We start from the raw sequence: 25,002 nt of genomic DNA on the forward strand, positions 1-25,002 counted from the left end.
CAGATATTATGGAGCTCACAGCAAGCAGTAATATCAGTGGGAATATTGGTTTCGCTGAGGTCTAAGCGAGTCAGTAAACTGCGCCAGCGTGCCTTTAAATGTCCAAATGCACATTCTACCACCATTCTGCACTTGCTCAGCCTGTAGTTGAACAACTCCTGACTACTGTCCAGGCTGCCTGTGTACGGCTTCATGAGCCATGGCATTAAGGGGTAGGCTGGGTCCCCAAGGAGAACTATAGGCATTTCAACATCCCCAACAGTTATTTTCTGGTCTGGGAATAAAGTCCCTTCCTGCAGCTTTTGAAACAGACCAGAGTTCCTGAAGATGCGAGTGTCATGTACCTTTCCAGGCCATCCCACGTTGATGTTGGTGAAACGTCCCTTGTGATCCACCAGAGCTTGCAGCACTATTGAAAAGTACCCCTTGCGATTTATGTACCTCGTGCTCCGGTGCCAAGATAGGGATATGGGTTCCGTCTATGGCCCCTCCACAGTTAGGGAATCCCATTGCAGCAAAGCCATCCACTATGACCTGCACATTTCCCAGGGTCACTACCCTTGATATCAGCAGATCTTTGATTGAGTGGGCTACTTGCATCACAGCAGCCCCCACAGTAGATTTGCCCACTCCAAATTGATTCCCAACTGACCGGTAGCTGTCTGGCGTTGCAAGCTTCCACAGGGCTATCGCCACTCGCTTCTCAACTGTGAGGGCTGCTCTCATCTTGGTATTCATGCACTTCAGAGCAGGGGAAAGCAAGTCACAAAGTTCCATGAAAGTGCCCTTACGCATGCGAAAGTTTCGCAGCCACTGGGAATCATCCCAGACCTGCAACACTATACGGTCCCACCAGTCTGTGCTTGTTTCCCGAGCCCAGAATCGGCGTTCCACCGCGTGAGCCTGCCCCATTAGCACCATGATGCCCACATTGCCAGGGTCCGTGCTTTGAGAGAAGTCTGTGTCCATGTCCTGATCACTCACGTGACCATGTTGACGTCGCCTCCTCGCCCAGTATCGCTTTGCCAGGTTCCAGTGCTGCATATACTGCTGGATAATGCGTGTGGTGTTTAACGTGCTCCTAATTGCCAAAGTGAGCTGAGCGGCCTCCATGCTTGCCTTGGTATGGCGTCCGCACAGAAAAAAGGGGCGGAACGATTGTCTGCCATTGCTCTGACGGAGGGAGGGGCGACTGATGACATGGCTTACAGGGTTGGCTTACAGGGAATTAAAATCAACAAAGGGGGTGGCTTTACATCAAGGAGTATTTCAGGCAGGACTTCATGGAGGGTTCCAATAAGAAATAGTGCACCTAAGTAATTGTTCTTATTGGAACAAGCAGGTTGGTCTGGCCTCTGATTGATACATGGCTAGATTTACCTCGCTGCACCTTCTCTGTGAGTGACTGCAGTGTGACCTAGAGGAATGAGTCCCCTAGACAGGGGTGTGGGGGGAAGCAAATGAGTACAAAACAAATCTGGTCTATTTCTTGTTTTGATCCACTCCATCTATCTTTTACATCTTTGGCTGGCAGCAGACGGTGCAGAAGGACTGCAAGCCATCCACATCTCATGGCTGCTCAGCAGAAGATGGTACAATAGGACTGCTAGCCACCCTCATCTCTTGCCTGCCCGGCAGAAGATGATACAATAGGACTGCTAGCAATCTGTATCACCTGCCTGCTCACCATAAGATGGTTCAATAGGACTGACTGCAGGACTAAAGAAAATGACCTGGTCAAGTCACTCCAAATTTAGTCCCTGTGCCCATCTCTGCCCAGGCGCTCCTGATCGACCTCACAGAGGTGACCAGGAGCACCTCGGACATGACGATGACGGCTACCAGTCGTACTGTACCATCTGCTGCCACAAGGCAATGGGTTGATGCTGCTGTGTAGCAATGCAGTACCGCGTCTGCCAGCACCCAGGAGACATACGGTGACAGTTACCTGAGTGGGCTCCATGCTTGCCATGGTATGGCGTCTGCACAGGTAACTCAGGAAAAAAGGCGCGAAACGATTGTCTGCCCTTGCTTTCACGGAGGGAGGGAGGGAGGGAAGGGGGGCCTGACGATATGTACCCAGAACCACCCGCGACAATGTTTTAGCCCCATCAGGCATTGGGATCTCAACCCAGAATTCCAATGGGCAGCGGAGACTGCGGGAACTGTGGGATAGCTACCCACAGTGCAACGCTCCGGAAGTCGACTTTAGCCTCGGTACTGTGGAAGCGCTCCGCCGAGTTACTGCACTTAATGCACTTAGAGCATTTTCTGTGGGGACACACACACTCAAATATATAAAACCGATTTCTAAAAAACCGACTTCTATAAATTCGACCTAATTTCGTAGTGTAGACATACACTCTGTTTTAGCAAAAGAGTTATAAAAGAAATTTTACCCATACTTTATATTGTTAATTTGCTTGAGATACCAATTCCACTTTTGTTAACTGTGTGGAAGCATAAACTTTAACAACCAGTACTTCCCTTTAACATAACATGAAAGAGAATAAAAATTAAACCAAAATGAATTTTAAATACAGGTATGCAAATACTTTGATGTATTAAACTTTCATGACACTTCAATCTGTTTGGGAAACAAGGGTGGAAACCTGTTGAAATTGTTTGGTTAGCTTTAACATTTTGCAACATAACCAGACATAGCATACATTTTTTTTTAATTTTGCTATAACATTCTTATAACCGCCTTTGAAAGTGCGAACTAGTTTATAAAAATCCAAACAAGAAATTGATGTTTCATTAATATTTCCTTTACCTTAATGTTGAGGTTTACCCTTACATTTTTTTCTTTGAATGGAAAAACCTGTGATTAATAAAAAAAAAAAAAAAAAAAAGCTTTTTGTTTGCAATTGCATTATTTGTGTGTCGGCAAAAATATATGTACATATATTTATAATTGATGTCTTTTTGTACTTTGCAAAAAAATTGCTATTAATAATATTATGATGGCTATACCCCAATCACAATATTAAAATAGTGTGGTACCACTTAAATTAAATAAAAGTATAAAATTGACTTTTGTTGCAACAAAATAAAAACCAAACAAAAACTAGTCACGAGACACACACCACATACACGCAGGACAAACTTACAATTAAAAACAAATGGTGCCCGAATTTTATTTATAACTATGCATCTGTAAAATGGGCATAATGATTGTGACAGGGTGGGCTAGGCCCAGAGGCTCCCTGCTGGATGCCTTATGGCCCTGCCACACCCTGCCCCAGGAAAGGGCAGTAGAGAGGTCCTCCAAGTTGCCTAGAGTGGCTGTGTGGAAAGCAACCAATCAGGGCCCAGCAGGGTAGTATAAGAAGAGCTGCGGGTGGACCAGACTGAGATCAGTTCCTTGCTAGAGCTGGAGGAGAGTGGATGGTGCTCTAGGCTGGCTGCTGGGACTCCACCAAGACAAGGCCCTGAGATAAGGGTGAAGAGTGTGCAGGAGCCATGGGGAAGTGGCCCAGGGAACTGGAGCAACAACGCAGTTTATTTAAAGGGACATGGTGGTTGGCTGCGATCTCTAGGGTCCCTGGGCTGGGACCCAGAGTAGAAGGCAGGCCTAGGTTCCCCCCACCAGCCACTGGGAAAGAGGCCTGGACTTTGAGGCACCCCAGAAGGGGAGTTGAACTGTAGTGGCCCAATTGTAGAGCTGAGGCCAGAAAGGCTCCGAGAGGGCGAAGACATTGCCTCCAGGGAGGGAGCCCTGGGCCACCGCTCTATACCGGAGCAGGGACAGCTTGAGAGAGGCCCCTGTTGGACTTGTTTTTATTTCACATACGGACTGTGTGTGACCGGCTGGAGGGTTGAGTCAGCAAAGGCCCACCACAAACCGGATAGAGAGCGTGTACACTGGCTCAGCCAGCGGGCACTTGTGAGAGGTGAGTGCACCCACATTCCAATGATATTGACCTTTGTGAAGAGCTTTGAGGTCTACTGATGACGAAAACTATCTAAGAGTGCTGCTATTCTTTGTTGGACATCTGTCAGTAACTAATCTCCATGGCTTTCTGCTCCCGCAGCCGCTTGGTTTCCAACGGTTCCTCCTGCAATAGTCAGTTTGTGGTGAATTTGCCATAGAGCATCTGTCTATCCAGTGTTCGTTTCAGCCAGAAGCAGCCATCCTTAGGTGCAACCATAATAGACTCATGGTATCCTCTTTAATCATGGAGTCACGACCAGCACCTCGATTATACAGTATTTTGGAAATGTAATATTTTTGGTGAGTATCTGGACTTGATTGGAGAATGTTGTCCCTTAAATCCCTATAAACATGTTGAATGTCCATAAATGAGGTTTTATTTAAAAAGTCTGGATTATCTGTTCCATCCCAGGTACACTTGATGCAGTTTTAAGCCACCTCTGCCCCTCTTTGTACTCTGGGTCCAGCCTCCGGCATAATTTAGATCATCCTCAGAGCAACTCTAATTTAGTAGCCGGAAGTAGCCTGAGTATAGAGCCTACTTCAGTCAAACCCCCTTTTCCTCAGAGCATGTATGCTATGACACAGGCTACAAGAGGGGAGGGCAAAGAGCCGCCTATGCTAGCTTTATGCCATCCAGGGAACCCCTTTACACCAAGAGTATTCTCCACTGAGCAGATATACTGTCTTATGATACCTCAGTGCTGGAGGAATTGTGTGTATGGCTGGGTAGTCAAAGGCTCCTGACAGCCTTGATTTTTATGGACTCTTTCTCTTACTAAGTCTTGTCGATATCAATATATTACTTAAAATTCATTATCCCTACAAAGCCTTTTTGCATGAAGTATCTCGTCCTGGTGACTGAAACCAGGACGAACGCCCAGAGCCATGATCTCCTTCTCATTCAGGTTCCCATCAAAGACAAGAAGAAAGATTCCAAGCAAAACCAGTATGTGTTCGTCCAGGCCATGCGCCCCCGCAGGTCACCCTGGGCTGGAGAAGGTGGTTCTTGTCTCCTTCCACAGTAGCTATATCTTTGTCCAGATGGACAGGTACTGTATTCCACATATCCCTTCTAACAGGAAGCTGGGGGAGCTACTGACTTCACATTTAGCGCTATAGCAGGTCTGCAGATTCCATATGCCGGAGTGTCTTGTTTTGCTTGTCCTGGTTGAAGGCAGCATGGAGTTACAGCAGACACTTTGCCATCCATGAGATGGCTAGTTCTCCTTAATGCTTTGTTCTTCATAGTCCTTTTTAGGCTTGCCAACACTATTTGGCATCCTAAGAACTAGATATGCACCGCTGTACATGCACACACCCCAGTGTGCTTACTCTCCCCAAGCCGTCTAATAACCAGTTGTTGTAGATTCACTTCGCGCTTGTTTAAAAACTGGTTAGAATTTGGCTGTTTAAATTGGAATCTTTCTGGTGCCATTGTGGATGGGGATTAACACAAACGGGTTCCATAAGTCCTCTCACTTCTGTCCCTTATTGCACCTTTTAGGATGTAGAATGGACTGCTTCTGGAAGCTACCACAGGAGCTCTGGAACAGGTCCCTTGAGGGCACTGCAACTGAAATGATTTGGAACAAAAAGAAAGGGTTAGAGTTAGGGTCTGCAACTGCTAGCAGCAAATATCTCCAATGGCCAGTGATGGGACAGTAGGTGGGGAGGGCTCTGAGTTACTGTGAGAATTCTTTTCCCAGGTTTCCACTGCTGGGTCTTGCCCACATGCTCAGTATCCAATTGATCACCAGGTTTTGGGTCAGGAAGGAATTTTCCCCCCGTGTGAAATTGGCAGAGACCCTGGAGGTTTTTTGCCTTCCTCTGTAGCATGGGGCACGGGTCACTTGCAGGTTTAAACGAGTGCAAATGGTGGGTTCTCTGTAACTTGAAATCTTTAAATCATGATTGGAGAACTTCAGTAACTTCAACAGAGATTCGGGGTCTATTCCAGGAATGAGTGGGTGAGGTTCTGTGGCCTGCGATGTGCAGGAGGACAGACTAGCTGGTGGTGATGGACCTTTCTAACCTTAAAGTCTATGAGTATGAGAACAATAGCAGTGTGGATGCAGAGCAAAAGTGGGAGGATTCTTAAACTAAATCACCATGGCTATGGACAAGTTGAACCATTTATGCTTGGGTGGTTCTATTCCACCAGTTCAGTTACAAGCTATTCAATCCTTTAGTGTGTACCTTACCTTCTTATCTTATGACTTTTGTGAAATAGGGACTGGTGGTCTTAGTAATGGGGGCAGGGGGGAAAATACCAGATACTAAAGGGCTCCTTAATCTAGCAGAGAAAGGAATAGCAAGAACCAGGCTACTTCAAATCACACAAGGTGTACATTTTTCAATGGTGAAAAAGATTAACGTTTGGAGCAGACTACAAGGGAAGAGGTGGATCTTCCGCTTCTTGATTTTTTTCAAATAAAGATTGGCTGCCTTTCTGGCAATATACATCAGTCAAACACAAGTGATTGGGCTTAGTAACTGGGTGAAATTTTATGGCTTCTGAGGGCAGGCACTTGAGTGAACCCACTTGTGAAAATCCAACACCCCCGACCCAGTCTCATGTTATCCTGGGCTGGGAGGAGGCACAAGATGACTAGCCCAAGGGACTAGACTGTTGATCTGTGGGGGTGTCAGCCATACTCAAGCCAGAGCAGGAAAAACAGGTCCTCTTCTGGTATTGGATCTAACCCAGAATAAAAACAAAACCCAACAGTGGTCAGTTTGGGGCAGGAAGGGCTTCACTCAGGGTTAAGCTGAGGTTTGGGGCAGAGAGCATTCTGTAAATGGTATCAATCACCCTGGAGATTTCTGGAAACGACCCAAACCCAACAAACTCAGCCTTTATCAGAGTCCATAATCCACCCACCAAACATGATCAGCAGTTCGTGTGGGAGGCTGGTGCAATGCAGGGTCAGGGGCAGTCAGGCCTGTCCTCCTAAAATACTAAACCTCTGCCAGGGAGGCCAACAGACATTGCTCGATTAACCCTTTTACCAAAGACTGTCCTGTCCCATAAAAGTCAGAGAGGGTTGTATGTGGGAGTGGGGGGGGGGGATTGACGTTAAGCTTACCATAGACTTCTGGTGCCAACCTTAATAATGGAATCATGACGGATGCAGCCATAGTTTAATAGTTTGCAATTTGCATATTTTGGAGAATGTCTAGACTTGGATCACTTGCAAATAGCTTGTCCAATGCCAGGAAAACAAACAGTTATTATCGGAAACCATCTGATAACCAACTTTCCCATTAACTCTTTGCTGGCTTGTAGCTGGACCCCTTGGGGGGGGGGTGTGTTACTTAGAATAAGTTTTTAAAAAAAAAAAGTTCTTGGAACATTTTGTCTATATTATTCCACTCTTGGGGCGCATCTGCGCCATGCATTGGAGATCAGAGTCTTTTGGCTAGCAGGGCCCAGGCACCCCTGCTGTCCTCATGCCCTGTGCTGAAGACATATAGGCAGAACTGCCCAGCCTCCACTCAGCTCCTTCTTGCTACCCATGGCTGTGAGCCGGCCATAACCGGAGTCTGTTTCGACCCAATTTAGTTTATTGTGTATATTTCTAGTTCCCCTGTTGGCGTTAGTGCATCGCTTTAGGATTTTTGTCCATTGCCACATAAAATTGAAACTTATCAAAAGCAACTTTGTATTTTTTTTTTCCCCCTGGTACTGGGGCTCAGACATGTCAAACCCTAAATCCCCAGGTTTACGATTGCATTTCTTGCAAGGGTGCAGTACTCACAAATGACAGACATACGTCCCCAATAAGTACGGGTAGGAACTGAGGAGAAACAGTCAAACAGAAAAGAGTCTAGTTCCATCCTATGAAGGCCGACAATGGAAAAATTGACACATTTTATAAGTACTTGTGTAGAAGTGCAAGAAGTCTAGATACTTAGATGAGTAAAGTGGAATGCCTGGTATTAAATGAGGCTATTAATATAATGATCAATGGAGCATAGTATACCAGGATATGAATTGTGTAGGAATGACAGAGTAGGTCGTGCTGGCGGGGGAGTGGCACAATATGCTTTCTTTCACATAAAGTCAAATATAGTAAAAATCTTAAATGAATCAAACAATATCATAGAATCGCTGATAGAAATTCCTTGCTTGAGCAGCAAGAGTATAGCAGGAGGGACTATACTAGTGACCGTAATCGTGACACTGATTGTGAAATGCCCAGGTTGATTAGAGAGCAACAAAACAGAAAACCCAATAATAATGGGGGATTTCAACTATCCCCCACATTGACTGAGAACATGTCACCTTGGGACAGGGTACAGAGATAAAATATCTAGACCTCATTAACGACTGCTTCTTGGAGCAGCTAGTCCTGGAACCCAGGAGGGGAGAGACAAGTCTTGATTTAGACCGAAGTGGTGCCCAGGATCTGGTCTAAGAGGTGAATATTGCTGAACCACTTGGTAACAGTGATCATAATGTAATTAAATTTAACATCCTTGTAGGGAGGAAAATTCCAAAGAAACCTACACAGTAGCATTTAATTTCAAAAAGGGGAATTACAAATGAGGAGGCTAATTAAACAGAAATTAAAAGGAACACTCACAAGTGAAATGCCTGCGAGCTGCATGGAAACTTTTAAAAAACATAATAGAGGCTCAAACTATACATATATCCCAAATTAAAAACAAAACAAAACAGTCAGAGGGCCAAAAAAAGCAAGCAATCATAGCTAAACAACTGCTAAGAGGCGGTGAGGCAAAAAGACATCCTTTAACAATTGAAAGTCAAATTCTACTGAGGAAAATAGAAAGGAACATAAACTCTGGCAAGTCAAGTGTAAAAGTATAAGTGGGTAGGCCAAAAAGAATATGAAAAGTAACTAACCAACGAGGCCCAAATCATGTTTAAATACCTCAGAAGCAGGAAGCCAAACAATCAGCGGGGCCACTGGATGATCGAAGTGCTGGAGGAGCACTCAAGGAAGGCGGTTGCAGAGAAGCTAAATCAAGTCTTTGCATCGATCTTCGCTCCAAAGGATGTGAGGGAGATTCCCACGCCTGAGCCATTCTGCTTAGGTGACAAATCTGAGGAACTGTCTCAGATCGCGATGTCAATAAAGGGAGGGTTTGGAACAAATTCATAAGTTAAGCAGTAATAAGTCACCAGGACCAGGTGGTATTCACTCAAGCGTTCAGAAGGAACTCAAATATAAATTGCAGAATTACTACCTGTGGTATGTAACCGATTGCTTATATCGGCCTCTGTTACCAGTTGACGGGTGAATGTTTAATGTGATGCCGACTTTTAAAAAAGGCTCCAGAGATGTTCCTAGCAAATTCAGCTGGTCAGCCTAACTTTGGTACCAGGCAAATGGGTTAAAACTATAGTAAAGAACAGAATTATCAGACAGCTAGCTGAACACGATTTGTTGGGGAAGAGTCAACATGGCTTTTGTAAAGGCAAATCATGCCTCATCGTCTATTTAAATTCTTTGAGGGTGTCAACACACATGTGGAGAAGGGTGATCCAGGTGATATACTATATTTGGCCTTTCCGAAAGCTGTTGACAAGGTCCCTCACCAAAGTCTCTTAAGCAAAGAAAAGGGTCAAGAGATAAGAAGGAAGGTCTTCTCGTGGATCAATACATGGTTGTAAGATAGGAAACAAAGGGTAGGAATAAACTCAGTTTTCACAGTGGAGACAGGTAAAAATAGCTGGGTCCCCCACTACGTTCCTTCTAAGCCATGTAGCAGGGCCATGCAGGCAGGGAGAGGTACTTCTACCCCAGCCCAAGAGCTGGTGCAGCGAGAGAGGGCTGAGGGGAATCCTCTTCCCCCGCTGCAGCCTGCATCCCCGAGCCCACACCCCAAGCCAGAGTCCTCACCCCACCCCATACCCCAACCCTGTGCCCCAGCCCTTGGCCCCACCCCCACCACACATCACCTCCATATGGGTGCACATAACAGAATTCATTCTGCACATGGATGTAAAAAGTTAGAGGGAACACTGGTCCCCTAAGGATCGGTGCTGGGACCAGCTGTTCAACAAATTCATAAATGATCTGAAGAAAGAGGTAAACCGTGAGGTGACAAAGTTTGTAGACAATAAAGATTGTTAAGTTCAAAGCAGACCGAGAAGAGTTACTAACGGATCTCACAAAACTGGGTGACAGGGCAAGAAAATGGCAGATGAAATACTTTACATTTATCCACGCTGAAATGCACATTGCAAAACATAATCCCAATTATACATAGAAAATGATGGGTGACCCCCCCCAAGCAAGAGACCTGGGAGTCATTGGGCATAGTTCTATGAAAACATCTGCTCAATGTGCAACGGCTGTCAAAAAAGCAAACAGAATGTTAGAACCATTAGGAACAGGAGGGATAAGACAACATGACATATCATAATGCCCCTATATAAATCCATGGTACACCCATTCCTTGAATACTGCTTGCAATTCTGGGTACCGCATCTCAAAAAAGATATATTAGAATTGGAAAGAGGTACAAAGAAGAGGAACAGAAATGATTAAGAATATGGAACAGCTTCCATATGAGACAAGATTAATGAGACTGGTTTCAGAGTAACAGCCTTGTTAGTCTGTATTTGCAAAAAGAAAAGGAGGACTTGTGGCACCTTAGAGACTAACCAATTTATTTGAGCATAAGCTTTCGTGAGCTATAGCTCACTTGCATCCAACGAAGTGAGCTGTAGCTATGAAAGCTCATGCTCAAATAAATTGGTTAGTCTCTAAGGTGCCACAAGTCCTCCTTTTCTTTTTATTAATGAGACTGGGGTTGTTCATCTTAGAAAAGAGAAGTCGGTGGAGGGGAGATATGATAGAGGCCTATAAAATCATGAATGGTGTGGAGAAAAGGAACAAGGAAGTGTTATTTACCCCTTCACATAACAGAAGAACCAGGGGTCACCCAATGAAATTTAAAAGAAGGATAAGGAAGGATTTCTTCACACAATTCACAGTGAACCTGTGGAACTCATTGCCAGGGGAGGTTGTGAAGGCCAAAAGTATAACTGGGTTCAAAAAAGAATGAGAGAGGTTCATGGAGGATACATCCATCAATGGCTATTAGCCAAGATAATCAAGGATGCTACCCTGTGCTCTGGATGTCTCTAAATCTCTGACTTCCAGAAGCTGGGACTGGATGACAGGTGATGGACCACTCAGTAAATTGCCCTGTTTTGTCCACTCCCTCTGAATCGTTTGGCATTGGCCACCGTCAGAAGACAGGATATTGGGCGAGATGGACCATTGGTCTAACCCTGTATGGCCGTTCTTGTGTTAAGTGTTGGAGTCACCGTTTGTACTCTTATTGGGAAAAGAAGCCCAACTGCAAATGTTTTTGCTCAACTAATCCATGAGATCAGCTTTAGACCCTGGTGTCTCTGATCCCTCTCCCTCCCCAGGACAAGTTGTCCTTCTTTCCAGAGTGCTCCTGTTAGCTCAGGATCTACCCGCCCCAGAGCTCCATTTTGTGAGGCTCCAATTTCTGCCTCAACAAACGGACAAAAAAACTTCCTGCCAAGAAGGAGCACCATTCTGGAAGAGTTAGAGGCAGATCTTGGGTAAAGACTCCTCTAACGGTGCTGGGCTTCCCCACTGGCTTTAATGGGTTCTGTGACTGTCTTTGCATCCAAGGCTCAGATGCTGGCAGCCATTAGCACTGCGGACTTATTTATTAATATTTATTGCCCCATTTTTCAGACAAAGAAACCGGGCCCTTTAAGGGGGAACTGGTCCAGCCCACCTGGGCCTCATTAACAGCCTCTCAATGAGGCCAGATAGAAGGCAGCTGGTTGCTATAAAGAGCCAGAGGAGAGCAGAAAGAGGAAGCTGTGACAGAGAGGAATTGCAGTGAGCAGGAGGTTCCTGCTGGAGACCCTGATCAGGAGAAGGGTTGCATCCTGGAAGTCAGAGCCAGGCGGCTGATCTCTAGTTAGGGGGGCCTGCAGAGAGTAAAGGACACAGCTCCAGGAAGGAGGGATGGGGACTCCGTACCCAAGGGGGTGGGAGAGAGAGAGAGAGAGACCTTAAATTGGGACCCAGCTGAGGAAAGAAGCTCTCCCTCACAGAGTGGAGGGACACTGAACTAGGATTGGGGCCTGAGGTGGCCAATGTGTGTCAGGACTAAATAAATTGGATCCCAGGAAGGAAATATCTTAATTACCTTTGGAGAGTAATCTGGAGTTTATTTGAGGAACCAAGAGGGAAACTGAGACAGGAGGCTGCAGAGCAGCCTCCGGCCACAAGGGGCACTAGGGAGGCAGCCAGCTCTGTTACACGCAGGCACACCCAGCAGAAAACTTGACCATGGTCATATGATATCTTGACTTTAGTAAAGCTTTTGATAGTCTCTCGCATGACCTTCTCATAAACAAACTAGGGAAATGCAACCTAGTTGGAGCTACTATAAGGTGGATGCAAAACTGGTTGGAAAACCATTCCCAGAGAGTAGTTATCAGTGGTTCACAGTCATGCCGGAAGGGCATAACGAGTGGGGTCCCGCAGAGATCAGTTCTGGGTCCGGTTCTGTTCAATATCTTCCTCAATGATTTAGATAATGGCATAGAGAGTACAGTTATAAAGTTTGCAGATGATACCAAGCTGGGAGGGGTTTCAAGTGCTTTGGATGATTCGCTTAAAATTCAATATGACCTGGACAAACTGGAGAAATGGTCTTGAGGTAAATAGGATGAAATTCAATAAGGACAAATGCAAAGTGCTCCACTTAGGAAGGAACAATTAGTTGCAGACATACAAAATGGGAAATGACTGCCTGAGAAGGAGTACTGCGGAAAGGGATCTGGGGGTCATAGTGGATCACAAACTAAATATGAGTCAACAGCGTAACGCTGTTGCAAAAAAAGCAAACATCATTCTGGGCTGTATTAGCAGGAGTGTTGTGAGCAAGCATGAGAAGTAATTCTTCCGCTCTGTTCTACATTGATTAGGTCTCCCTGGGAATATTGTGTCCAGTTCTGGGTGCCACATTTCAGGAAAGATGTGGACAAATTGGAGAAAGCCCAGAGAAGAGCAACAAAAATTATGAAAGGTCTAGAAAACATGACCTATGAGGGAAGATTGAAAAAATTGGGTTTGTTTAGTCTGAAGAAGAGAAGACTGAGAGGGGACATGAGAACAGTTTTCAAGTACATAGAAGGTTGTTACAAGGAGGAGGAAGAAGAATTGTTCTTCTTAACCTCTGCGGATAGGACAAGAAGCAAAAGGCTTATATTGTAGCAAGGGCGGTTTAGGTTGGACATTAGGAAAAACTTCCTAACCGTCAGGGTGGTTAACCACCAGAATAAATTGCCTCGGGAGGATGTGGAATCTCCATCATTGGGGATTTTTAAGAGCAGGTTGGACAAACACCTGCCAGGAATGGTCTAGATAAAATATAGTCCTGCCATGAGCGCAGGGGACTGGACTAGATGACCTCTTGAAGTCCCTTCCAGTCCTAGGATTCTATGACAGTGGTGGGCTAACTTTTTGGCCCGAGGGCCACATTTGGAAATAGAAATTGTATGGCGGGACATGAATGCTCACAAAATTAGGGTTGGGGTGTGGGAGGGGGTGAAGGCTCTGGTTGGGGGTGCAGGCTCTGGGCGGTGCTTACCTCAAGCGGCTTCCGGAAGCAGTGGCCATGTCCCCATTCCAGCTCCTATGCGGAGCCGTGGTCAGGTGGCTCTGCCCACTGCCCCATCCACAGGCGCCGCCCCTGCAGCTCCCATTGGCCACAGTTCCCAGCCAATAGGAGCTGTGGGGGCGGCTCTTGGGGCGGGGGCAGCGTGCAAAGCCACCCGTAGGAGCCAGAGTGGGGCCATGCCGCTGCTTCTGGGAGCCATGTGGAGTGGCCCCCAACCCTGCTCCCCAGCTGGAGCGCCGGAGGGGGGCAAGCCCCAGACCCCACTGCCCAGTGGGAGCTCAAGGGCCGGCTTAAAATGGCTGGTGAGGTGCAGTTTGCTCACCCCTGTTCTATGATGAGGCAGTGGCAGAGACAGCAATGGCACTCAGGAGTCCTGACTCCCAATCCTTGCACTTGGTTCCCTGTGGAGATCTGAACAAGATGTGTTTTGAGCAATTTCCCCATCCCTAGATTTGAGCTTGGCCATTCTTGGCTGTCACTAGCCTGAATAAATAACAGAACAAACATCAAACTAACCATCCAAATATCCCTCCTAGGTCATTCTAGTAAGAATGCAAAGCTGCCTTGGCTCCTTCCCAAAATTCAATAACTGCTTAGTGGTTTGCATATACTCTTGGTTTACATTGGACTCTGAAAGCCTTGGCTGGGATGATTTAGTTGGGGATTGGCCCTGCTTTGAGCAGGGGGTTGGACTAGATGACCTCCTGAGGTCCCTTCCAACCCTGATATTCTATGAATATAAATAAACCTGGTAGAAGCTACTACTTCAACCTTCCTCACCATGGAGGGACGTGTTCTCTACCTAGTGGCCATGTTCGCGTTCTGTTTCCCAGCCGTTTCTCACAGCCATCTGTAAGTACCTCCTGTGATCCTGAGCAGATGAAGATATTAACCTGGGGTTCGTTAGACTGAGTGGAGGCTACCCTTAATTATTCTTCCTTGGCTGAAATTCCGTGACAAGTGGGAGCCAGCTTCAGAAATTCTCTTTCCCATTTGCTGTGATCTTTGTCAACCTCATTCATTTTCAGATTATTTCAGGATTGTAGAATTTGGAAGCTTTTTAACCTGAAAAGTGGAACTCTGGTGCCAAATTTCTATAATCTGAGGATAAAGGCAACCCTCCCATTGGGCAAAATTCTGCTCTCACGTACAGCAGTGTAAATCAGGAATGACTACATTGAAGTCAGCAGCGTTGCACTGATTTGAAACGGCTTTGAGATGAAAATCAGTGATTGAGACTTGGTAACAATTTTGCCTGAGGATTTGTACGTTCCTGTGAATTCAGATCTCATTACTGAGATGTCTGCAGTAGGCATGGTTGGCTGCGTCTCTCCCGGTGAAGGGAGAACTTTGCTTGACCGTGCTGTGTAAATCTTGTGGGGGGGCAAGAGCTAGACTTCAAAAAATGATGTCCCAGCCTGGAGTTTTAGTTTGAGATTCGTTCCAGTGAATGTGTTTATGGCTTGGCACCAACTTATGCAAGCTTATCCAAAGGAGATTTCAAATATGACCCTTTGCTCCTTACTAGTAGCCACATAGTATAATTCCCAAATTCTGGTATTATGAAGCTAAGAAAAGACACCTTTAAATGAGTTAAAGTTCCAACGGGCAAATAACACCCAAAGGAAAGCCACAAGCTGGAAAACATAGAGTTGTCCCATGGGAACCCTGTCATCTCACAGAAGAAAGATTTCAGTTGTCTGAGTGTCACATTTGTGACCGTGGTAGGCAACTGTTGACTTGCTAGAGGAATGGTGAGGGGGTGTCTGAGAGAGAAGGTGATTTCTATGGGTCAGTTGCTTTCCTCTGCATTTCCTGGGCTTTGTGGTTTGGAGGTGGGCGGGGATGGTATGACGCTCATTGGTGCTGAAGAGGCAGGAGGCGTGCTTGGGGAAGTGGGTGTCTCAGATGGAATTTAAAATGTAGTACATAAAAACATAAGAACGGCCATACTGGGTCAGACCAAAGGTCCATCTAGCCCAGTATCCTGTCTTCCGACAGTGGCCAATGCCAGTGCCCCAGATGGAAAAACAGCACAGGTAGTCATCAAGTGATCCATCCCCTGTCGCTCATTCCCAGCTTCTGGCAAACAGAGGTTAGGGACACCATCCCTGCCCATCCTGGCTAAAAGCTGGTGATGGACCTACCCTCCATGAACTTATCTAGTCCCTTTTTGAACCCTGTTATTGTCTTGGCCTTCACAACATCCTCTGGCAAGGAGTTCCACCGGTTGACCATGCACTGTGTGAAAAAATACTTCCTTTTGTTTGTTTTAAACCTGCTGCCTATTAATTTCATTTGGTGACCCCTAGTTCTTGTGTTATGAGAAGGAGTAAATAACGCTTCCTCATTTACTTTCTCCACACTAGTCATGATTTTATAGATCTCTGTCATATACCCCTTAGTCATCTCTTTTCCAAGCTGAAAAGTCCCAGTCTTCTTAATCTCTCCTCATACGGAAGCCGTTCCAGACCCCTAACCATTTTTGTTGCCCTTTTCTGAACCTTTTCCAATTCCTATGTATCTTTTTTGGGATGGGGCGACCACATTTGCATGCAGTATTCAAGGTGTGGGCGTACCATGGGTTTATATAGAGGCAATATGATATTTTCTGTCTTATTATTGATCCCTTTCTTAATGACGCCCATCGTTCTGTTAGCTTTTTTGACTGCCACTGCACATTGAGTGGATGTTTTCAGAGAACTCTCCACAATGACTCCAAGATCTCTCTTGAGTAGGAACAACTAATTTAGAGCCCATCATTGTATATGTATAGTTGGGATAATGTTTTCCAATGTGCATTGCAATATTGAATTTCATCTGCCATTTTGTTTGCCAGTCACCCAGTTTTGTGAGATCCTTTTGTAACTCTTCGCAGTCTGCTTTGGACTTAACTATCTTCTGTAGTTTTGTATCATCTGCAAATTTTGCCAACTATCTGGTTACCCCTTTTTCCAGATCATTTATGAATATGTTGAACAGGATTGGTCCCAGTACAGACCCTTGGGGGACACCACTATTTACCTCTCTCCATTCTGAAAACTGACCATTTATTCCTACCCTTTGTTTCCTATATTTTAACCAATTACCGGTCCATGAGAGGACCTTCCCTTTTATCCCATGACAGCTTATTTTGCTTAAGAACTTTGGTGAGGGACCTTGTCAAAGACTTTCTGTAAATGAATAAACATTTCATAGATACACTCTGATCACCCCTAACGTTCTGCGGGTGGACAGCGAAGAGAAGATCGTGGTGGAAGCTCATGGTCTCACCACTCCAACCGAGGTGACAATCACCGTACACGACTTCCCTCTGAAGAGACTCATTTTATACCAAGTCAAAACCAACCTGAACTCTGACAATGGGATGATGGGCACAGCCATAATAAAGGTGCGTAAAACCCCAGCCTCATATCGCTCAGCAAAACAAATGGTTAAACCAAATCACAATATATGTTTCAATGGTGCCAATCCCAGATATTCAAAAACCATCAGTCAGACATCAAAAAGTCATGAGTTTGGCTTAAAAATCATGACGGCTTCCCCCCCTCCCCCCACCCCCATGATCATTTTGTTTGTCTTCTGGTTTCTGAGCCTTTCGGGTGCACTTGAGTCACGTTTTCAAGCTTTTCTCTGCAACTACAAGAACTTCCTTGTTTAAAAACAGGAAAGCTGAGATTTGCACCTAATCACGTGAATCCAGGAGCTGGAGCTTTGAGGAAAAATACTGACTATCATGAAAATCTCAGTAAAATCATGAGCATTGGGAACACGGATGTTTTTGGGTAATTTCCACCAAAGAGGGGGGAAATAAATCGCTTAGCCAGTTGATTAAAATCCCCCAGTAGTCATTTTTCCTGTAGTCCTTTCTTTGCCTTGTGCCTTGTCTATATGAATTGTAAGATCTTCAGGACAGGGACCGATTCGTAGACTTGAAGGCCTTACCCTGTGTTTGTACAATACCTAACAGATGGGAACTTTGGCTTTGCTTAGGGCCTCTGGGCACTAGAATAATAAAGTGTAGTCTAATTGATATAAAAAGAATGAGTTATAAGCAATTTCAGCTCCTACCCCTGCCTTGGATCCTAGCCCCCCTACCAATTTTTGGGATTTACAATCATGTTTTACGTTTTGTTTTGTTTTTTTCTACACCTCTCCCTGGATGCGATGGGAAAATTCCACCCAGACAACAGAAGTTCTGACAACTAAGTAGATGCGGGGAGTGGAGGGGGGGGCAGTGAAATTGAAAATCTCCCCTTTCCTATGTCATCAAAGGCACAAATGGGTGTTAGCTTTAAACCACCTTTGCACCCTCCTTATCCTGGTCTGCTCCACACATCCAGTTTATTTGGACAGCCCCAGGAACCTGACGAAGTTAGAGCAACCTCCTAGGGCTGCCCTGTGGGCTGCAGTCCAGATATGCATCTCCGCAACAGCATGCGTCCTATGCCAGGGCTAATGAAGGGATCCTCAGAAGTCAGCTTTATTCGCTCAGTGCTTGGACCTGAAGGTATCCTCCCTGGCCGGATATGGGGCTTTTAGGGGCCCTTTACACCACTTTGGCCCTTTTACCTGGTGTAAAGAGGCCGTGAAAGAGCTGATGATCTCATCCCTCATCTCTTTCCACGATGATGAATTTAGGGGACATTTGTAACAAAAACAGGTCATCATTTTCAGGTAGAAGTGTGATGATTCCTTTTTTTTTTTTTAAAGTTGATTGTGACCTTTTAACAAAACCAAATCAAGGTCTGACTGTTGTATAGGTAAATGAGTCCCTGGCCATGAGTTTTTGGATGAGTGGGTGTTCCAGTCAACTGCAACCCCATTCAGTTGGTGGCTAGAGCTAGTGGAAAGTTTTCTGGCTGAACATTTCTTGATTGGCAAATGCTTGAAAACCTTGAAACGTTCCATGGGAACATGTCTGTTTTGATTTTTTTTTTTAATGGAATGTTTTGGCCTTATTGAAATAGAATGTTTTGGGCTTTTTTCATTTAGAAATAACGTAGAGTTTTGAAATGTATTTAATTGTATATTCAATTATATATAGCAATACAAAATAAAGTCAAAAAAGGAAGAAAATGTTTTGATTTTCTCAAAATGGAATGTTTTGATTGCCTCAAAGTTACCAACATGTTTTGGTTTTGTTCCGATTCTGAACGAAAATGACCTTCAAAATGTCGGCATTTCGCAGGGAATAGAAATTCGAGTTTTGGCCAGTTCCAGAGTTGACTAGTATTTTAGGACCAAGGTGGCCAAACTACAGAGAGGAATAGCAGCTTTATTATCCCTGTAAGGGCCATAGCATACAATTGACTTGTGATTGGAATGTCTTTTAACAATAGATGTTGAGCAAATAGATGGATCAAGGGGAAATTTATGACATAGTGTTTTTCATGGAGCTTTGTAACTTTTGTAAGAATTGCTAACATGATTTATGATTAAGTTTCACTGTTCCAGCATGGATACTTTATCCATGGTGACTATTGACCTGCTGAACTAATAACTCCAGAATGAATAATCTTCACTCAGGTTCATACCAAAGACCTAAAGAAAGATGGCAAACAGTATGTGGCTGTCCAAGCCAAAAGCCCGCAATTCAACTTGGAGAAAGTGGTTCTGGTCACCATCCACAGTGGCTACATCTTCATCCAGACAGATAAAACCATCTACACACCTGGATCTACAGGTACTGCCTTCTTCTGACCCCTTTTGGGCGTTGGGTGCACTGACTTCATTTTAGATCTGCTGCAGGTTGCATACTGTGGAGATTATTGTGTCTCTCGTCTTCTGGTTTTAATTCTTCTGTATTTCATTCATGGCTTCTTAAGTCCCCATCCCCAGGACTATGTTACCATTCACTGGTACTTGACCATTTGCAGTACACTCCATGCAAGGGAACGGTCATTCTTAACACCTGATCATCCGCTGCCTTGCACCTTGGATCATCAGTCACACCTGTGCAAATTAGTCCTATATCGCTCCCAGAACAGAACTCTGCACTCATGCCAGAGGTAGCATTTTACTCCACTCTGCCCTGGGTGAAACACAAGTAGAGCTGGGTGAAATTTTTCAGACGAATAGTTTATGCTCCAAAAGATTCAGTTTTGGATTGACCAAAACTGTTCACGAATTCAGGTTGATTTTGGAGAATAGTTATGACTGGAAAAAAATTAATTTTTTTAAGTCAAAATGATTAATTCTGATGTTTTTGAAATACAACATTTTGATGTTTTGTTTGGAAATGATGTTCCGTTTAGAAATTCAGCTAAATTTGCTTTTAAGTAAAAACCACCAGAAAACTCAACAAAATAAAACGTTTTGTTTGACCCGAAACAAAATGTTTACCAGTCATAATACACTTCATGCAAGGGCGTCGCCCTATCGTAATAGTTCATCATTTTGTTTTGGCAAGAAAAACCAAACAAACTTCCGTTTCGTGTTGACCTGGAACAAAAATTTGGGGGGATTTTTTTTTTCAGTTCGGCCACTGAACCCCACCCCCCAAAAAATCATTCACTCAACTCTGGACACAAGGTACAAAGTATTAGTGAATGATGCCTCAGGACTTTTCCATTGAGTCGTCAGATCTTTCAGTATTGATGGGGAAGAGAGGAAGCATGGTCAAGTGGTTAGGGCACTAGTCTAAGTCTTGGGAGGTTGGTGGTCAAGTTCCTGTTCTTCCATAAACTCTGTGTGACCTTGGAGAAGTTGCCTAGCCTCTCTGTAACTCAGTTCCCCTATCTGTCAAATGAGAATAAAAGCGCTGTCCTGCTTTGCAGATGTGTTGCGAAGATAAACACATTAAAGATTGTGAGGCGTCCGTATATTACAGAAAAGGGGGCCACATAAGTACCATACACAGATTAGACCTGGATGGGAAGGGGATATGGACCCATCACTTCAAAATTATTTTTCAGTTCCATTTTAGGTTGATAGTGACACAGCCATTACATTTCACTGCTGTTCTGTGGCCTGTGGGAAATAGAATCTTTTTATCTCAGCCTAACTTCTCCTGGCACATATGCATGCAGTTGCAAAGCCCTCATCAGAAGCTGCAGTTGGGGAACGATCTAAACAAATCCCCAAAGTAAGAACATAAAGGCCAAACTGGGTCAGACCAGTGATCTATCTAGGCCGGTATTCTACCTCTGACAGTGACCAGTGCCAGATGATTCAGAGGGAATGAACAGAACAGGACAATTTCGAGTGATCCATCTTCTGTTGTCAAGTCCCAGCTCCTGGCAGTTGGGGGTCTAGGGACACCTGGAGCAGCTCCACCAATGGCTATTAGCCAAGATGGTCAATCTTCCATGAAATTAGCTCATTCTTTGTTGAACCCAGTTATACTTTTGGCCTTTACACAACATACCATGGCAATGAGTTCCACAAATTGACTCTGTGTTGTGTGACAAAGAACTTCCCTTTGTTTGTTTTAAACACGCTGCCTATTAATTTCATCCTTCCCTTTTGTTTCCTATATTTTTACCCGTATGCTCAGGATATCTCAGATTGCGCTCTGCTTAAAGTGAAATAAACCAACCCAAGGCCTGGCAGAGCAATCAACCATTAATTTGCCTTCTGAATTTTTTTCCAGTCTATTGTCGAATCTTCTCTATGGGTCATCAACTGGAACCAGTGTCGAAACCAGTTATTGTTGAATTTCAAGTAAGACATTTTCCCGTCACTTTGTCACAATGACTAGCTGTAAGAATTGAGTTTTGTAAACTAAACTGTTTTAACTAACATCGCTGAATGTAAACACTCTGATACAACATGAGACAGACAAGGTGGGTGGGGTAATATATTTTATTGGACCAACTTCTGTTGGTGGAAAAAGATGAGCTTTGAGCTCCACAGAGCTCTTCTTCAAGTCTGTGTGTCTGGAAAGTTTGTCTCGTCCATCAACAGAATAAAAGATATGACCTCACCCACCTTGTCTCTCATATCCTGGGACCAACATGGCTACAACACTGCAAACATATAAAAACATGGTAAGGATAGAAGATGAGTTAATAGCTGATTGAAGCCTCACCTTGTAAACCTAATGCATGGAAAGTTTCCTGCTGTCATTGACGAGGAAATTTCTATGGTTCCGGAGGGGCAGCTGTGCTGATTGGGAGGTTTCATGGTTTAGTTGGAGTTGTTGGGTGTAGGACTGGAGCAAGGTTTTGGGAGCACTTTGGGAGGGTGGAAAGGTTATTGATAAGGGAGCTGTGCAGCCAGCATAGGTCTGAAGCGTAAGCTACGAATAGATCTGGTCTTTGGTGAAACAGTTTTCTACAGGAAGACGCCATTTTGAGAAAAAGCAAAATTTTTCACAACGTTGATATTATTTTGATGACATCTCTGCACAAAAAAAATTTTTTTCGAAGTGAAAAAAAATAGTTTTGAGACAACATCAACGTTTTGTTTCAAAATATATTTATAATTATATTATAATAATGATTTATTTATATTTATTTATATATTATGTTTCTCTTATTTTTACATTATTTCATGACATGTCCGTGAAGTGCATATTATGCCCTTCCTCAAACCCATCCCCAAACCTCCAGACAGCTGTGGCTGGTGGGTGCTGAGCAATCTTGCAGTGATTGAGTCTTAATAAGTTGCGAGCTTTCGGTAGGTATCATACATGTTATCTGTCACGCATAAACACCCTGCAAGAGGTGTGTTTGGTCTAGTACGTTTGTCAGGTCTGAGGTAAGAGTTATTTGCAAAGAACAGGGGGGTTCCTTTTCCAAGGGGTCTCTGCATCACGTCGACTAAAGCAGCCAAAGTAACTGACTGTTAAATGCTGATTTATAAACCTCGGAATTTTTTATTAGCCCACAAATTAAACCCAGGTGATCGTATGGGGCAGAACAATTCACAATGTTTTCTGACACCTCTAATCTCTGACCTGCTTTTCTTTGCCAGACACCTGAGGGCATTATTGTGAAGAGGGAATCTGTATCCTCATCCAGCAAAGTCGGGATCTTCCCTATGAACCATCGCTTACCTGAAATTATCAAGTAAGTTGCCCTAAATATCACCGTGTGCATATGTAATAGGGCCCTACCAAAGTCACGGCTGTAAAAAACGTGCCACGGACCGTGAAATAAGCCCTCCCCCATAAAATCTAGCTATTGGAGGGGAAAGGGAGGGGTAGGGCAGGGGGCTCCTCAGGCTCCAGCTGCTAGTCCCCGGAGCTGGGGAGGAACAGGACTTACTCTTCTCCCGCCCAGCCACTCTCGGCGGGAGATCAGACCCACCTCCGGGTACCTCCTGAAGCTGCAGGAAGCCCAACTATGAAGACAGCATAGAAGTGAGGATGGCAATCCCACAACCCCACCTACAACAGCTGTATGACCCTCTCCTACCCCCCACCCCCGCCCCAGCTGCCTTTTGGGTCGGGAACCCCATTGTTACAGCACTGTGAAATTTCAGATGTAAACAGTCTGAAAACATGAAATTGACTAAGTTTCAAATCCTGTGGCTGAGTAATTGACCAGAATTGACCATGAATTTAATAGGGCCCTAGTAATAAAGACCTACAGAGATCAGGCAGTGAAACAGAAGATTTATGTGTATGATTCATTAGCTGTTTCACCTACAGGCATTTCCTGGAGATAATAACCTCCTAAGCAGTGTTTAAAGCAGATGTGGACTCATCGTGGTTATTTTCCTATTGAGAGCGATCTATCCCCAGTAACACAGTGATTGTGACGTAGGAATTGCCAGAGTGGATCAGACTCCAGATCCATCTAGTCCAGTATTCTGTGGCCAAAAGTGGTACCACCAGATGGTGCAGAGGACAGCATAAGAGCCTCTGCAGTAGACAGATGTGGGATAATATCCCCATGACAGTGTCATCCTGATATTTAGAGACTGGCTTAAGCCCTGAAGCCTGAGGTTTAAGAACCCTTCCAGAATTGTTGTTAGCATTAACTGTTCTTATTCTTAGGAGCCATATAAATGTCCAAACCCTTTTTGATTGGAGAACCCATCCGAATTTGTCCTCCTACCCAATATGTTCCACCCCTGCCCCAAGGAGTGCAGATTTTGTTGGGCTCTCCATACCCCTCAAAATATGCAACTGTATTTTAGATTGCCAGAAGTTAAGATAGCCACCAGTCATCTTTATTGACCTGAAGTCATCTTGGGATCAATGCGTGGCTTAGGGTTAGCATTACAGGCCAATTAAATTCCCTGGAGAAAGAAGAGGGCCAGTCAGACATAGCAAAATATGTGCTAGGTGCATTCATTCATCTTTTTATTTTCCCCCTGTAGTTTGGGAACCTGGAATATTGTGGCTAGGTATGAAGACTCCCCACAGCAGAGCTTCAGAGCACAGTTTGACATTAAAGAGTACGGTGAGGATCCCCACTGTTGTCCTTCATCTGTCCCTGAGAGCTCTCCTCTCTCTAATCTCCTGACCCAATCATGGAGGAGACTTTTTATTCAGTTTGGCTTTATTGACCAGCTGTACAATCCCATAAACTCAACGTTCTTTCCTTCTCCTCTCGTTTCTCCAGTGTTACCGAGTTTTGAAGTCACGTTGGAGCCGTCTGAGAAGTTTTTTTACATAGATGGCAACGAGGACCTCAGAATTCATATCAACGCGAGGTGGGTGTCTCTGTGAGCTGGTTGAGTGGAAGGAGAGGCGGTGCATCATGGGAGTCCCTGGCTATGGTGCATCATGGGAGATGCTGTCTGGCTGGGCAGCCCGGGCCCATTGCGGAGAATGGGCACATGAGACACCAGAACTACAACTCCCCTGAGGCATTATGGCAGCACTTCCAAATTTAAATATTTTGGGTTTTCAGGCATTCCGTTTTTCAATTAAAAATAGATTTCTTTTTCCCCCTATGGAAACAGACAGTTCTTACAGAAAATTTTGTTTGGTAAATAACCCAATTTGCCATTGAAAAAGAGTTTAGAGGGGAAATTTTCAGCAAGCTATACTCCCAAAGTAAAGTTTCTTCTGGTGAGGAACTGAAACCTGGCTGGACCCATAAGCAAACTCTGTGGCTTCAGCTCAGTTCCTTCATCTACTATTTCTGCCACTTCCTCCAGCTACCACAGCAGAAAGAGGTTAATTGAAAACAAATGAGTCATTTTAGTTTGATCTGTGACTGGGCCACCTTTAACCAAGGGCACATGGTATCTTTCAAGAGACTGCGATGGAAATATCTTTGGTATAACCCACAAGCCAGCACCACAGGTTCTCAGGAGGTTTCCATGGGGCTTTTCTTACCCATCCTCTCCTCTTTCAGGTTCCTCTATGGGAAAGACTTAGACGGCACTGCCTTTGTCCTCTTTGGGGTGAAGATAGGTGATGAGAAGAAGAGCATCCCGCAGTCACTCAAGAGAATTGAGGTAATGCCCGTTCTTGAAGGAGAAATGCTAGGGAAGTGATGCGCCCTCAC

At 44.6% G+C, this 25,002-nt stretch overlaps 1 protein-coding gene across 1 annotated transcript in view; it reads left to right on the forward strand.

Annotated features, from left to right (window-relative positions):
* Nucleotides 1–14,372: 14,372 nt before the first annotated feature.
* The window catches only part of LOC144277504 (venom factor-like), a 51,979-nt gene continuing 41,349 nt past the window's right edge, over nucleotides 14,373–25,002 (forward strand). Inside the window, exons 1-8 of the mRNA XM_077838302.1 lie at nucleotides 14,373–14,443; nucleotides 16,790–16,982; nucleotides 19,121–19,277; nucleotides 21,186–21,256; nucleotides 22,511–22,605; nucleotides 23,864–23,946; nucleotides 24,109–24,199; nucleotides 24,850–24,952. Coding sequence (XP_077694428.1) covers nucleotides 14,373–14,443; nucleotides 16,790–16,982; nucleotides 19,121–19,277; nucleotides 21,186–21,256; nucleotides 22,511–22,605; nucleotides 23,864–23,946; nucleotides 24,109–24,199; nucleotides 24,850–24,952 — 864 coding nt within the window. The remainder of the gene's footprint in view (nucleotides 14,444–16,789; nucleotides 16,983–19,120; nucleotides 19,278–21,185; nucleotides 21,257–22,510; nucleotides 22,606–23,863; nucleotides 23,947–24,108; nucleotides 24,200–24,849; nucleotides 24,953–25,002) is intronic.

This window comes from Eretmochelys imbricata, chromosome 20, assembly GCF_965152235.1.
Source record: "Eretmochelys imbricata isolate rEreImb1 chromosome 20, rEreImb1.hap1, whole genome shotgun sequence".
NCBI classification, from domain to species: domain Eukaryota; kingdom Metazoa; phylum Chordata; order Testudines; family Cheloniidae; genus Eretmochelys; species Eretmochelys imbricata.